Source organism: Doryrhamphus excisus, chromosome 2 (assembly GCF_030265055.1).
Source record: "Doryrhamphus excisus isolate RoL2022-K1 chromosome 2, RoL_Dexc_1.0, whole genome shotgun sequence".
Taxonomy (NCBI): domain Eukaryota; kingdom Metazoa; phylum Chordata; class Actinopteri; order Syngnathiformes; family Syngnathidae; genus Doryrhamphus; species Doryrhamphus excisus.
Window position 1 is genome coordinate 13,012,636 of NC_080467.1, and position 15,875 is coordinate 13,028,510.

At 43.2% G+C, this 15,875-nt stretch overlaps 1 protein-coding gene across 3 annotated transcripts; it reads left to right on the forward strand.

Moving 5' to 3' along the window:
* Positions 1–101: 101 nt before the first annotated feature.
* LOC131104704 (oxysterol-binding protein 2-like) lies at positions 102–15,595 on the forward strand. Of its 3 annotated transcripts, XM_058052204.1 has the most exons (15): positions 624–729; positions 1,463–1,663; positions 1,750–1,955; positions 6,240–6,496; positions 6,598–6,766; positions 7,562–7,673; positions 7,747–7,813; positions 7,893–8,030; positions 9,021–9,266; positions 10,509–10,629; positions 10,748–10,851; positions 10,961–11,056; positions 11,120–11,304; positions 11,380–11,600; positions 13,803–15,595. In XM_058052204.1, the coding sequence occupies exons 3-15, from the start codon at positions 1,763–1,765 to the stop codon at positions 13,943–13,945; spliced, it is 2,052 nt and encodes a 683-aa protein (XP_057908187.1). In that variant the 5' UTR covers positions 624–729; positions 1,463–1,663; positions 1,750–1,762; the 3' UTR covers positions 13,946–15,595. The 3 variants fall into 3 exon arrangements, with proteins under 3 accessions (XP_057908180.1, XP_057908171.1, XP_057908187.1); XM_058052197.1 differs by lacking the exon at positions 1,463–1,663 and having other exon boundaries at positions 102–729; positions 6,243–6,496; XM_058052188.1 differs by lacking the exon at positions 1,463–1,663 and having other exon boundaries at positions 103–729.
* The last annotated feature ends 280 nt before the right edge of the window (positions 15,596–15,875 follow it).

The following is a 15,875-nucleotide window of genomic DNA, read 5'->3' on the forward strand; positions in this document are numbered from 1 at the left end:
GTTTGGGATTATAGGTCATCATATTGTATGAGACATTGTGTGAGTTTAATTATAGCATGAATAACTTCATCTATTTTTACGCTTCAATTGACTGCCGTATTGTGACACAGCTGTCGTAAAAAAAAAACAGGAAATGTTCCGTTATTTTCAAAACAGAATTCTGTAGGGATGGTTAAAAGTCAATTGTTGTGGAAACCAAAATCGAAACTGCTCTTATTGCGATATAAATTAAGAATTTAGTTAGCTTATTTTACAGAAATATGCTCTTCAATGTGACACCTGCCAGCATCGGCAAACGTCGAGAGCTTTTATTATCGGTTTTCGACGTCAAAGTAGAAACAGAAGTTTAATAGTATTAGTAGTAACAGTTTCATGTTTTTATATAGTTTCTTGTTCTAGCCTCTGTGGCATGTAGACAGAGCTGAATCTCTCTCTCTCTCTCTGGGAAGATGACTCTGGTGTTAAGCCGTCCAGCTGCAGGCTAGCAGCGGTTAGCATCAGTTTAGCTTAGCCGAGCATCTGTCTCATCTGGACAGAACTAGCCGCGTTTCCGCCTCGGAGTCCCGACATGGATGAATTAGTGAGGAGTTTGCCTTCTCCGACTCTCCCGGGGATACAGCTGCCGTGTTTGGACACCCACAAAGGCTGGCTCTTTAAATGGACCAATTACCTGAAGGGCTACCAGCGACGGTGGTTTGTCCTCAGCAATGGCCTGCTGTCCTATTACAGGTAAAAGTAACGGGAGGGGCGGTGTGAAGGTCACTAGTCCACAGGGGCACCGGTGCAAGGAGGGGCACGGGTGGAGTAGTTTTAGTCTGAAAAAAATACATGTATGACTTAATTAAGTTGCTTTATTTTTTTTTATTACATCTCTACCAATGAATGAAATAAGTAAGTTTGTGTTAAAATGACATATCCAGCGCTAGTTAGCTGCTCTTTCGCCACAAATTTGAGTTAATGTTAATGTGTTTCAGACTGAGAGAGCATTTAAAGTCTCAGGGTGCGTCCCATCTGTTCATTTTCGATACCGCTTGTCCACATTCGGGTTGTAGTTGAGCTGGAGTCTATCCCAGCTGAGCGGGATTGGTAGCCAGTCACAGGACACATATAAACAAACGTCTATGGACAATTTAAAGTCTGTAGTTAAGTGGTTGTTTATCTGTACGTGTCCTGTGATTGGCTGGCAACCAGTCCAGGGTGTACCCGCCTCTCGCCCGAAGTCAGCTGGGATAGGATCCAGCACCCCCGCGACCCTTGTGAGGAAAAGCGGTAGAAAATAAATGAATGAATGTTGACGTTCCGGGGCTGCACGATGGTCGAGTGGTTAGCACACAGGCCTCACAGCTAGGAAACTCGGGTTCGATTCCACCCTCGGCCACCCTAGGTTTTCTCCGGGTACTCCGGTTTCCTCCCACGTTCCAAAAACATGCTAGGTTAATTGGCGACTCCAAATTGTCCATAGGTATGAATGTGAGGACATGAGGACAAGCGGCATTGAAGATGGATGGATGGATGGATGGAGAGAACCCACGCAAGCTTGGCGAAGCTGCAGTGCTACCTACTTGTCCATTGTGTGGCCCTTTAACTTCTTTGCAATTTTTTGGATTAGCTCTAAGCTAATTTAACGCATGAATATAAAGTGAAAAAAGGACAGCTAAGAAAGGTTAGTAAAGTAAATCAATCATCAAAGAGTAAGACAAACTGATACGGTAATTCATCATTTAAAATTGCGCTCCAAACTCGTTGCAGAACGCAGGCGGAGATGGCCCACACATGTCGAGGCACCATCCCCATGGCGGCCGCTCACATCGAGGTGGGTGACACATGTCACCTGATGATATCAAGCGCAGGACGCAGCTATCACCTGAAGGCCACATCTGAAGGGGAGTGTCAACGGTGGGTGTCAGCCCTGCAGGAGGCCAAGGTCACTGCCACCGCCTTGATTCAACACTCCGGTAAGAGCTAGCGACTGCAATGATTACAATTATTACTATTGCTATATTATTTATTCATTCATTCATTCATTTTCTACTGCTTATTCTCACGAGGGTCACTGACATGCTGGAGCCTATCCCAGCTGTCTTCGGGCGAGAGGCGGGGTACACCCTGGACTGGTCGCCAGCCAATCACGTGGCACATATAGACAAACAACCATTCACACTCACATTCATACCTATGGACAATTTGGAGTCGCCAATTAACCTAGCATGTTTTTGGAATGTGGGAGGAAACCGGAGTACCCGGAGAAAACTCACGCATGCACGGGGAGAACATGCAAACTCCACACAGAGATGCCCAAGTGGAGAATCGAACCCTGGTCTCCTAGCTGTGAGGTCTGCGCGCTAGGTTTCGTATTAATCAATGTTATTAATATTGTAGTGTATATTTATACTTACTGAGGGCATTTTATGAATGTTTTATGAATGCTAAAATAACTATTTCATACGTCGCCATGATAACTTTTATTTCATACCTGCCACTGACCAATAAGAGCTCATTACCTATAAACGCCCTGCTTACTGACCAATCATCTTTCCTGGAAAAACGACGTCATGAAGCCATGCTCATTGTGGCCTCAAATTGGGTTTCTTGCTTGTGTTTGATCAGGAAAATCTGCAAATTCAGCAATTTGTACAAAAAATACAGAAAAGCTCTTGTCTCTATTCTTTAAAGATACACTTCATGAAAGAGTGTGCAACGAGTACAGAGTACTACTAAGTATAATAAAGAGTACCAACCAAATGTTTGGCCACACTTGCTCATTCAATAACATGAGCAATTGTCCCCAAACTCTTTGTAAAGTAATAACAATACAGTCATTTTTAACGGTGTATTTTTAAAGTTTTAGAGTCCGCTATGAACCCAAAAGTCACCTGCAGACTTAATGCATGCGTTTTACTAGTTGTGTAAAGAGCTGGACACCAGAGGGTGGTAGAGTTTTGCAGGAATGACCACTCAAGGTCACCGCTCAGTGTCAAACGACATGATGCGGTGCTAAGCTACATTTAATCATGTCGCCCTTGCGCTGTCAATTCATTTCACCCTACGATGCATTCAAAAAATATATATTCAGTGCACGTCTGCTGTATCAGTGCTTGATGATGACTCCTGCACAAGCACACCCTCCCGTCTCCCTCCCTCCCCCCGTCACTGTGACGACAGCAAGAGCTGAATGAATGAATGACCTTCCTGTAAACTCCTCCTCCTCGTCGTCGTCAGCTTCTCCAAGCAAGCAAGAAAGATTATCAAAAAAAAAAAAAAGAGAGAGAGAATAAGAGAGCAGGTGGATTTTTTCATTGAAAATATTTTTCATCACACAATGTGGGGGGACGAGTGCAGCCTTTTTCAATGATTGCCACCTTGTAAGTAACCTCTTAATTGCTTTACTGAAAGATTAAGGGTTTAAATAGAATAGGAGCTGTGGATGTGCACTGGGGGACTTTTTACACGGGTGATTGAATTTGTTTTGTGGCTGAACATTTTTCAGTGCCATGCTAGAAAAATGAGCTAATGTTAGTCTCACTTGTTAAATGTACCTTTTTAATCAGACACATTAACAGTTAGCATTTTTAGCATCCATGAATGTCTGCAGTTGTCACTAAAATGGCAAAGCCTTTTAAACAGTAATGTTGACCATATACAGTGTGTAGCGATATCATATTTATATGTTGTACTATTTGAATATACTATTTGATGTATACATGTTGGTTTTTTTTAATATATATTTGAATTAAGTGAGTTTACCTGATGGATTATAATTTCTTTGTAATTGTTTCTTTGTAATTTATTTAGAGCAAAACATACAACAGAATATATACAAAGTCCACAATAGTCTTTGAGCAAGAAATAAATAATATATGACACATTAAAAGCTCGAAACATATTAAATCCCACCCCAATGGATATATAATGAATAATAATTAGAATAATATTATAATTAGGGCTGCACGGCGGTCAAATGGTTAGCGCACAGACCTCACAGCTAGGAGACCTGCGTTCAATCCCACCCTCGTGTGGAGTTTGCATGTTTTACATCACATTAGTGCTTAACTTCTTTTTACACTTGACTTAATGTTTTTTTTTAAGTGTTTTATCATTATAAGGCATGAATATTACATTTTGTGCTCCAGTGTAGAAAACTACATATCACAATTTGAATTATTAATAATTAATATTTGTATTTTAGTTCACTTAGCGGGCTGCATGGTGGACTAGTGGTTAGCGCGCTGGCCACACAGCTGGGAGACCCGAGTTCGATTCCACCCATCTCTGTGTGGACTTTGCATGTTCTCCCCGTGCATGCGTGGGTTTTCTCCGGGTACTCCGGTTTCCTCCCACATTCCAAAAACATGCTAGGTTAATTGGCGACTCAAAAATTGTCCATAGGTATGAATGTGAGTGTGAATGGTTGTTTGTCTATATGTGCCCTGTGATTGGCTGGAGACCAGTCCAGGGTGTACCCCGCCTCTCGCCTGAAGACAGCTGGGATAGGCGACCCTTGTGAGGATAAGCGGTAGAAAATGAATGAATATTATAATTATATAATAATAATAATAATGAATATATATTATATATTTGTAGATAATAAATTGACTACAATACTTCGTTGCTTTTATGAGCATTTCTTGCATTCGATATGGCAGTGAAAATGACTCAAGTTGACTCAATTTGGCAGTTATGTATGTGTTATATGCTCAATCTATGATCAGTTTCCACTATATGATCAGTCACCAATGCCACCAAAAGAAGCTTCAAACTCCTAGTGCTGTGCAAAACACAATCCTTCAGCTTTATATGGGTCATGAAAGTACTTTTTATGATTGTTTTCCCCCTCCATAATGTGCTGTTCCCTGAGGAAGTACTAGTTAGTCTCAAACTGGGTCATCACTGACTGAATCCAGACATGAAGTCCATCCAGCCCACCCTTCCGTTAAACAATCCCAGAGACTGATGGATCTTCTCAGGGCTAAGAGAGAGAGAGAGAGTGAGAAAGGGTGGAGGAAAATGGGGGAATGCGTCATCTCATCCTCACTCCCACCCCCTCCACACCAACCTCTTCTTCCATTTCTAAAAATAGCCAAGCCTCCTGCCTGCACAGGCTTATGTTTCCACGGCAACTGTGTTCATTCACAGCTTTCCCTACTGGAGCGTCTGGGATGCGACTGAAGACAAAATAATACAAAGGGGTCAAACTCTGTTATTATAAAGAACTAGAGTCTGGTTGCTCAAATAGTTATTGCACAGAAATTCTTCTGCTTGTTTTATTGTTATTTGTGTTTTTCACATGGTTATTTATTTGCGGCAGCCCGCCACTATTACATTTGAGCCACTACGGATGGTTTTAGCACTGCCTGTTTGGTGGCAATATGCATCGTAACTCTTTTTTATTTAAGCATTTCCAAGCATAAAAATGCAAAATTAATGGCTAAGTGAACTCATGCATTCATTTTCTACCGCTTATCGTTCGTTTGTTCATTTTCTACCGCTTTTCCTCACAAGGGTCGCAGGGGTGCTGGAGCCTATCCCGGCTGTCTTTGGGCGAGAGGCGGGGTACACCCTGGACTGGTCGCCAGCCAATCACAGGGCACATATAGACAAACAACCATTCACACTCACATTCATACCTATGGACAATTTGGAGTTGCCAATTAACCTAGCATGTTTTTGGAATGTGGGAGGAAACCGGAGTACTCGGAGAAAACCCACGCATGCACGGGGAGAACATGCAAACTCCACACAGAGATGGCCGAGGGTAGAATCGAACTCGGGTCTCTGAGCTGTGTGGCCTGCGCGCTAACCACTTGTCCGCTATGCAGCCCGCTAAGTGAACTAAAATACAAATATTAATTATTAATAATTCAAATTGTGATATGTAGTTTTCTACACTGGTGCACAAAATGTAATATTCATGCCTTATAATGATAAAACACTTAAGTCAAGTGTAAAAAGAAGTTAAGCACTATTGTGATGTAAAATACATACAATAGGCCGGCCCGCTGTTTAGCAGCTAATGTTAGCAGTGTCTCAGTGTTTATGATGACATCACAGTAAGCGGAACATTTGTTGTGATTGTCATGCGATGCCATGACATCATTGCAGTTTATGATCTCACCCTTGATCTTGCAGAAAAGCAGCACACTTGCTGATTCTGTCTACAGAGTGCATTTCTTCTTTAGTGTTTTAGTCTGAAACCTCTAACGTTACCATGGCATTTAAATTTAATGCGCTGCCTTTGCAAGAAGACGACTCTGGAGATGAAGGGCTCGAGGCTGAGGAGGACGATCGAGCCTTAAGCCAAGGTGTGCTGAAGACGTTGGCCAACAAGCTGGACGACCTGAGCACCTGTAATGATCTGATAGGAAAGCACGGTGCCGCCCTCCAGCGCTCCCTCAGCGAAGTCGAGGAACTCCGCGGCTGTGCCAACAGCGTGGACAAATTGAAAAGCGTTAACGAGCGAGCCGCGCTCTTCCGCATCACCTCCAATGCTATGATCAATGTGAGTTTGTTTTTTTTTTCACCGTCATTTGCTGCAAAATCTCTCCCTTGGCTGGAAGGCAGTAGCGGCGAGGACACATCTTCTGTGTTCACACCTTTCAGGCTTGTCGTGACTTCCTGGATGTAGCGCAGTCTCACAGTCGAAGGTGGCAGAAAGTCCTGCAGCATGAGAGGGAGCAGCGTCTCCATCTGGAGGTGACCATCGAGCAGCTAGCCAAACAGCATAACAGCCTGGAGACGGCCTGGAGGGAGAAGCCCACCTCGTATGCAGGTGAGGATACTTCACTTGTCTGCTCTTTGCACTCTCTTCATATTCTCAAGTGGGTTTGGATGTGGAGGAGACAAACTTTGATCACTCCATCATCTTCACCTTCAACTTCCTGTTCAAATCAAAAATCAAATCAACTTTATTTGTATAGCACTTTTCCTGCAAAGACATGCAACACAAAGTGCTTTACAGAATTAACACAATTACCACAATTAAAAGGAAAAAACAAAGAAACAAAAGAAAGCCCCTCCTTCCCGCCCTCCATACTAGACCCACACACACACACACGCACACACACACACAATCACACACAGTAGGGAGACATGGCATGGCACTGAGGAACAAGGAAACGCCACCTTTGGGGCCGTCCACACTGGGAGGAGCTGCAGGCCGTGCCATTGGAGGACCAGCACCCGGGCCCCCCGACTCCGACAGACGGGCGGACCCCCACATTAAAGGGAGGAACCCCCAGCCGGCCGGGTCGAAGGGACCCAAGGATGTTACCCCCTCAGCAGACCCGACACAGCCCCCAGTGTGGAGGACCCCCCTGAGGACCCCCCCTGTTGTGTGTTTGGGCTCTTTATCATGTTGGGAGACTGTGATACAACCCAGTTTCCAAACAAGATGTCGCAGTACAATGTTGGTATTCATGTTCCCCCTGTAATGGTAGCACTCATGCAGCCTGCCACCATCACTAACTTGTTGATATTGCTGTATCATAACTCACTGCACTGACTAAATACAGTAGGTGTAATTTAGCACCTGCGTTCTGTGTTTACATTGTACATTTCCCTGCAGGTGTGGAAAGATCTTGCAAGGGGGATGAGAGTGAAGAGAATGACGAATTCTTTGATGCCATGGAGGACACCCCTTCATTCATAACCTTGTCTACCAATGCAGAGACGCAAAAGTGAGACCTCTTGTCATTATTTTTTTTTTCACTTTTTCTTCACTCACTGAAAAAAATGTCAACTTCCCCTCAGATGCTCAGGGAGTAATCAGAGTATGATGAGCAGTGGAGTTCCTCATGACTGGACCCACAACGAGAATGTAGGTCCCTTCGTTGTTTTTTTTTTTGCTTTTGTCAGACTGTGCATACGCAACGAGCTTAAAACGTTTTCTTCTTCAGGACACCTCAGGCTCAAACCACATGCAGGTACGAAGAGCAAGACGCAGCCGAATTCCAGACAAACCCAATTATTCCCTCAATCTGTGGAGCATCATGAAGAACTGCATTGGAAAGGACTTGTCAAAGATACCCATGCCTGTAAATGCATCACAATTACTTTTAACGAAATATGCAGTAGATGCCCGTTATTCGTAACGGGGTAACGTTCAAAGAATGGCTTGACGCTGACATTCTCTTCAGATTTCGGAACAACATTTGCAATCAAAGTGAGCGTTGTAATTATTAGATTAGGCACTCAACACTGACCAATGCTAATCATGTAAGATGATTGATGAAAGGATTGAATTAGGTCCAGGACGTGGTCTTTAGCCTGGTCATCAGGATACACAGGATACACTTCTTACAAAATCCACAGTGTTTGCGTGTTGTAATTAATAATATAATAGTAATAATACATTTTATTTGTATAGCGCTTTTCAAAATACTCAAAGACACTTTACAGAAGAATGAAGTTGAACAAAGCAAGTAAACAGAATAGAAGACACACCAAAATACAACATTCATTGGTTAATACACAGTTAAAACATGAGTTAAAGCGGGCGGGGCACAGCAGTCAGATATAAAAATTTAGACATTAAAAACAGATTTAAAGAGGTGGGTTTTTAGTTGTTTTTTGAAACTGGGAAGGTCAGGACAAGCACGGAGTAAATGGGGCAAAGAGTTCCAGAGGGTGGGGGCAGCGATGGAGAAGGCTCTGTCTCCCCAGGTTTGGAGCTTGGTCTTACAGGGGAGTGCCAGGAGGTTGGAGTCTGAGGAGCGAAGAAGGGGACGCGGGGGATTGTGTGGATGGAGCAGGTCTGTGAGATATGGGGGGGTCAGATTGTGGAGGGCTTTGTAAGTGATGAGAAGAATTTTGAAGTGAATTAGAGTAACGACATAAGATAATATATTATGTTGTGTTCACCTCACTGCAAGTTTTGACCGCCGAAGCTCGTACTTCCATTGCCAAACAACTACTACAACTATGGTGCGTTCACAGACGCCTGATGTGAGAAAACACAGCGCTGAACGAAGCGTGATTGCGAATTCTAAATAGTGAATATGTAGTAATCCACTGTATGTTTGCAGGTCAACTTCAACGAGCCGCTGTCCATGCTGCAGCGTCTGACAGAGGATCTGGAGTACAGCGAGCTGCTGGACCGGGCGGCTCGCTGCGATTGCTCTCTGGAGCAGATGTGCCTGGTGGCCGCCTTCTCGGTGTCCTCCTACTCCACCACCGTCCATCGCACAGCCAAGCCTTTCAACCCTCTGCTGGGCGAGACGTATGAGCTGGACCGCCTTGAGGACTACGGCTACCGCTCCATCTGTGAGCAGGTGAGTCATCCCACAGTGCGAATGCATTCTGGAGCTGTCGAGCAACCGTCGGTGCCATGAACCCTCCTGAACCACAAGGCCATTCTAGTCAATCTGAAGCCTGAGGAACGCACACACCCTTTCTGGCTGAGAACATCATAAGAAAAGTGAAAGTTGTAAGAGTGCATTACTTTTATGACATTTTGGATTATTTCATGTCCTTGTTATTTATATAGTTCAAAATGGGAGTCATCACTAATGAGAATAATCCATCATGTGAGCAACATCATGCTAGGTGGGCGGCACGGCCCAGGTTCAATTCCACCCTCGGCCATCTCTAGTGGTTAGCGCGCAGACCTCACAGCCAGGAGACCAGGGTTCAATTCCACCCTCGGCCATCTCTGTGTGGAGTTTGCATGTTCTCTCCCCCGTGCGTGCGTGGGTTTTCTCCGGGTACTCCGGTTTCCTCCCACATTCCAAAAACATGCTAGGTTAATTGGCCCCTCCAAATTGTCCATAGGTATGAATGTGAGTGTGAATGGTTGTTTGTCTATATGTGCCCTGTGATTGGCTGGTGACCAGTCCAGGGTGTACCAGACAGCTGGGATAGGCTCCAGCACCCCTGCAACCCTTGTGAGGAAAAGCGGTAGAAAATGAATGAACGAATGAATGAATTTGTTGCCAGGTAGAGTTCATAGGTTATAACTACCATTGATATGAGCCAGGGAAAATGATATGGCATATTACAGCCAATTAGGGAAATAACTGTAAGGATTTTGACACAATTTTAAATTAACACAACAGTAGCTAGTCCACCCTGTAACTATGTATTGGAAGAAAAGAAAAAGCCATGTGACTCAGCCTCCTGCTGTCACAGAGGTTGTCCATAGGTATGAATGTGAGTGTGAATGGTTGTTTGTCTATATGTGCCCTGTGATTGGCTGGCGACCAGTCCAGGGTGTACCCCGCCTCACGCCCAAAGACAGCTGGGATAGGCTCCAGCACCCCTGCGCCCCTTGTGAGGAAAAGCGGTAGAAAATGAATGAATCATGCTAGGTTATCCTGTTGAAGAAGCCTGCTGAAGAACAACAAAATGGTCAAACTTACTTACATCACCGTTGAAATATAATCTAAAAATCGCTTTTTCCTAATGGGAGACTTATAAAATGGGACAAAGGACACCCTAGTTTCTTTTAAGTTTTTTAATGCCCCAATATATAACACTCACTGTTTTCCATTAAAATAAACAACATGTACTGTCAGGTGAGTCATCACCCACCAGCCGCCGCTCACCACGTCATCTCGCAGCGAGGATGGACCCTTTGGCAACACATCACTATTGACAGCAAGTTCCGTGGGAAGTACGTGTCTGTCATGCCACTAGGTGAGGAACAGCTTGAGTGCAGTTCACACTGCACCAAAAAGACCAGATATGATCTACTGTTTTTTTTCTTCATAAAACCTGTGTAAAAAGCTTCTGAATGTCCTTCCATTAACAACAGGAAACATTCACCTGCAGTTCCACTCCAGTGGGAATCACTACGTGTGGAGCAAAGTGACATCAACAGTGCATAATATTATCGTGGGGAAACTCTGGATTGATCAGGTGTGTTTTTTTTCCTCTTTCAAATAACAAAATGCATGCAGAGGAGAACTTTGTGTGCATAAGACCAACCCGATTCCCTCGTTGTATTCTTGCGTCATGTCGCTGGCAGTCTGGGGACATCGACATCATCAACAGCACCACCAAGGACACGTGTCATCTCAAATTCTCCCCCTACAGCTACTTCTGCAGAGAAGCCCCACGCAAGGTACTGCAGCATGGCGTCGAAACTGAGCTGGAGCTGCAAATGTCCTTATTTTTTCCACTCCAGGTTACGGGAGTAGTTGAGGACCAAGAAGGCACAGCTCATTATATCCTGTCAGGAACCTGGGATGAGAAGATGGAGAGCGCCAAGATAGTAAACAGCAGTCAAGGATGCGGAGGCTCTGAAGGCAAACAAAAGACAGTTTATCAGACTCTTCAGTCCAACCTGCTGTGGAAGAAATACCCTCTCCCGTATGTTCATCCTCATTAGCACCTCCTCTTGATGGCTTCATCTGACGTGTCTGCTTAATCACTTTCACTCCACAGGGATAACGCAGAAAACATGCATTACTTTTCCGCCTTGGCTTTGACTCTGAATGAACCGGAAGAGGGAGTGGCGCCCACTGACAGTCGCCTGCGGCCTGACCAACGGCTGATGGAGGCCGGGCTGTGGGATGAAGCAAACACACACAAGCAGCGTCTGGAGGAATGCCAGAGGCTGGAGAGGAAGAGAAGGGAGGTGCAAGCCACCCAAGCCCTGCAGGAAGGTGAGTCAATGCTAGATCAGTGATTTCCAACCACTGTGCCGCAGCACACTAGTGTACCTTGAGAAACCGTCAGGTGTGCCATGAAGAATTATCCAATATCACTTTTTATAATTAACATTTATTAATCATTCATTCATTCATTTTCTACCGCTTTTGCTCACGAGGATCGCGGGGTGCTGGAGCCTATCCCAGCTGTCTTCGGGTGAGAGGCAGGGTACACCCTGGACTGGTGGCCAGCCAATCACAGGGCATATATAGACAAACAACCATTCACACTCACATTCATACCTATGGACAATTTGGAGTGGCCAATTAACCTAGCATGTTTTTGGAATGTGGGAGGAAACCGGAGTACCCGGAGAAAACCCACGCATGCACAGGGAGAACATGCAAACTCCACACAGAGATGGCAGAGGGTGGAATTGAACCCTGGTCTCCTCGCTGTGAGGTCTGCGAGGTTTGCATGTTCGCCTGTGAGGTTTGCATGTTCTCCCTGTGCATGCGTGGGTTTTCTCCGGGTACTCCGGTTTCCTCCCACATTCCAAAAACATGCTAGGTTAATTGGCCACTCCAAATTGTCCATAGGTATGAATGTGAGTGTGAATGGTTGTTTGTCTATATGTGCCCTGTGATTGGCTGGCGACCAGTCCAGGGTGTACCCCGCCTCTCGCCCAAAGACAGCTGGGATAGGCTCCAGCACCCAGCATCGTGAGGAAAAAGCGGTAGAAAATGAATGAATGAATGAATGAATGTCAATAGCCATTATGTGAATAGTATACATGGACCCAAATATTCCAATTGCATTTGGTTTATTTGCTGAAACGGAAATAATTGAACAGGAATGGAATATTCCTTTAACCGATCCGATTGAGGTATCTTGTGCCCGCTCAAACGGAAAGTTGTCAGGGTGCCGCCTTCTTCGTGGTGTTTTTCTTCTTCTGTTGTTTATTGGCGGTTGGCAAGCAGCTTTCGTATGCATTACCACCATCTGTGAAACAGAATCTAAACCCTTCTATACGGCATTCACAAGTGCAGTTTTATTAAAAAAGAAAACACATATCTATATAAAACATGTCCTGAGTTTAATTATAAAATATTAGCAAGATTGAATTTGATCTTTTCCTGTTTAAATTTATCCCGGGTACGTTCTTTCAGCGCATGCTCAGATATGATGTAACACGCAGCTCCAGACATTCTTCAGTTTTAAAAATGGAGGCCGGCAATCGGCATTGGACTGCTAAGCAAAGTTTGTTTTTGATTCAAACTAAATTTCAAGACTGGACAGCCGAAAAACTGGTAATACAGAGTTATTCCAACAAGTGAAAGAAAAACTCAGGGAAGCCGGTATCGCGTGATGTTGATGTTTACGTTTTACTGCGCATGCCCTATTGACTATTCTGTTTGTTTTTTACGGCGCATGTAGACAAGAGATTGGAATATTCCTTTCTATGGATACCATTGTTTCCCGAAAGGTCATTCGGAAAGAGAAATACTCGTCATGTAAAAACGTGGCTACTGTCGAGTGTCTTTGGTGTAAAGACTGGGAGAGCAATGTAATATTGGTCCGTGTGGCAACACCTACCTTGTTCCTCCGATAGACTTTTTGATGCACGTGTGAGTTAATGGTGACATTTTGTAACATTTTTGGTTAGTGGTGTGCCACAAGATTTTTCCAATGTAAAAAAAAAACGTGCCGTGGCTCAAAAAAGGTTGAAAAACACTGTGCTAGATCACAGACAGGCTCAATTTCGAGTCTTCCGATTCATTAGATATTAGTCGCAAAACATCTGGCAGGCTGGATTCAAAAGCTCAGCAGAGTTTAGTTTGCTCACACTTTCTATTTCTATTTCTGTTGTACAAGTTCATTCATTCATTCATTCATTCATTTTCTACCGCTTTTTCCTCACGAGGGTCATGGGGGTGCTATCCCAGCGGGGTACACCCTGGACTGGTCGCCAGCCAATCACAGGGCACATATAGGCAAACAACCATTCACACTCACATTCATACCTATGGACAATTTGGCCAATTAACCTAGCATGTTTTTGGAAACCGGGGTACCCGGAGAAAACCCACGCATGCACGGGGAGAACATGCAAACTCCACACAGAGATGGCCGAGGGTGGATTTGAACCCCAGTCTCCTAGCTGTGAGATTGTAATATTGTGTTTAAAAAGCATGTCTGTGTGTTATCAATACCAGGGCAAGAGGCAGAGGTGTACCAGCCCCTGTGGTTTGAGAAGAGAACAGATGACGGCACAAGAGAAAGCAGCTACATCTACAGAGGAGGCTACTGGGAGGCCAAAGAAAGGCAGGACTGGAGACAGTGCCCGGACATCTTCTAGAACACAAACTGCTCTTGACGCTTTCATGTGAACACACCACAGGGTGGAATATCACGCTTCCTATTGAACATGGATCATTTTTTGAGCCAAAAAAGAACACCTCTTGTCCTGCCTGGTGACACAGAAGGAATGCCTTGCGCCTTCTCAATAGCTGGAACTCTTTATGCGTACTTCTGACAGAGACAGCATCACATCTTGCTTTGTTAAATAAAAGACTTGATTCTTACAACAGGACTTTGTATGGTGGACCTGCACAGTCAATCGAAACCGATTCTGCTTTATAAGCATTGAGAATTATTCTTAAGAGTATTAGACTAGAATCATTTTTCATGTTAAAAGTGAATTGACTAGTCGTCGTAATAGTAGTAGTAGATAGCTCATGGAAATAGACATAAGATCTTCCTTTTTCCTTGACAATGCTTTCACATAAGACATATATTTGACAAAATATTACATTTAAATATTACCTGAGTGGCTCTAACTTATATGACGTATGTTTATTATTTAATCGAAGTATGGACAGACATTCCAGTGGTGGTAAATGAGAAGATGTGTCCAATCTTTTGACTGGTACTGTATATCCACTAAAACTGTGTTCCCCAAACTTAAATTAACTAATCCACGTATTTTACATTTGACAAATATCACGGCACACAACCACGCAAAAATGTTTAATTAAAATACTAGTTAACTAGTTTTTAATACTGGTAATGTGTGTGGTTATACTCCCTAGCAATTGTTGTTTAGACATGTAGGCAATAAGAAAACTGCACTTGTGGAAAAGTACTGTAGAAGTAGTCCCGGGCAAGCAATGTGCTTCTATGCAGCACAATTGTTTTTACATGCACAATATATAATTAATAGTAGTAATCTGTTTATTTATGGGTCCTATCGTGTACATGTATTAGAAGCACTCATCGACTTTGACCTGTATATAGCAAAACATGTATTTGAAGTAGAATTATTCACTGTAAAAACACTACTTGAATATCTATATTATGGTCGCTATTTAACAAACTGAGTTGTTGAGATGTTGTTCAACTAAAGCACAACGTACAAGTTTACCTGCAACTTGTAACCTGTAACTAAATACAAAGGTTTTAATGCACTACATGTACTGTAATGTAGCTATGCATGTTTTTTTTTCAAGAGGGGAAAGTAGTGTGAAGCCCGGTCACCTGGTCTCTTATTACTGAAATGTGATGTGAAATCACCATTTGTGCCCAAAGACCTTGAAAATGTTCCTTTTTTTTTTTAGTTCAAATAAAAACATGAAGGTGTGGCTGTCATTGCCATGGTGTTACTTGCTGTCATTTTATGACTGATTTAAACATAAAGAGATCCAGGGGATATTTTATGCCATTCACTTTTTAAAAAGATTTATTCATATTTTAATGAACGGCAGGCTACACACGTTTCCTTTTTTTTTTTAGACTTGTTTAACAAATTACATGAATTGAATTGGTTACATTACAGTTAAACACGCCTCTCCATGTCTTTTACTAATAGTCACGCCATATTGTTTACATGTCAACACAATATGTTAGCTTGTTTACAATATTTTGTTGTGTTAAAAGAAAAGGAAGGAATCAAAATGTTCCATATAAAGATAAAACAAGATTAGTATTGTTGAGTATGTTTTTAATTTTGGCATTAAAGTGAAACATAGTGTATTTTTTCCTTGTAGTCGAGATGATGTAATTTAAAATATTTGGTTGACGTCTTTTAACAAGTATTTTGTAATCCTCCTCCTGTCCTCCATTGAACTTGGTGTTTCAACTGCTTCGCTGTTTCGGCGCTTCAAATAAGTAAGTAAAATGTATTTCTATAGCATCTTTGACTGACAAAAAGTCACTGTTTAAAAGAGACCCAAAATAAAACAGCACAGGTGTTGGAAATAACGTTGCACTGTCCCATCTTAGGTCTTATA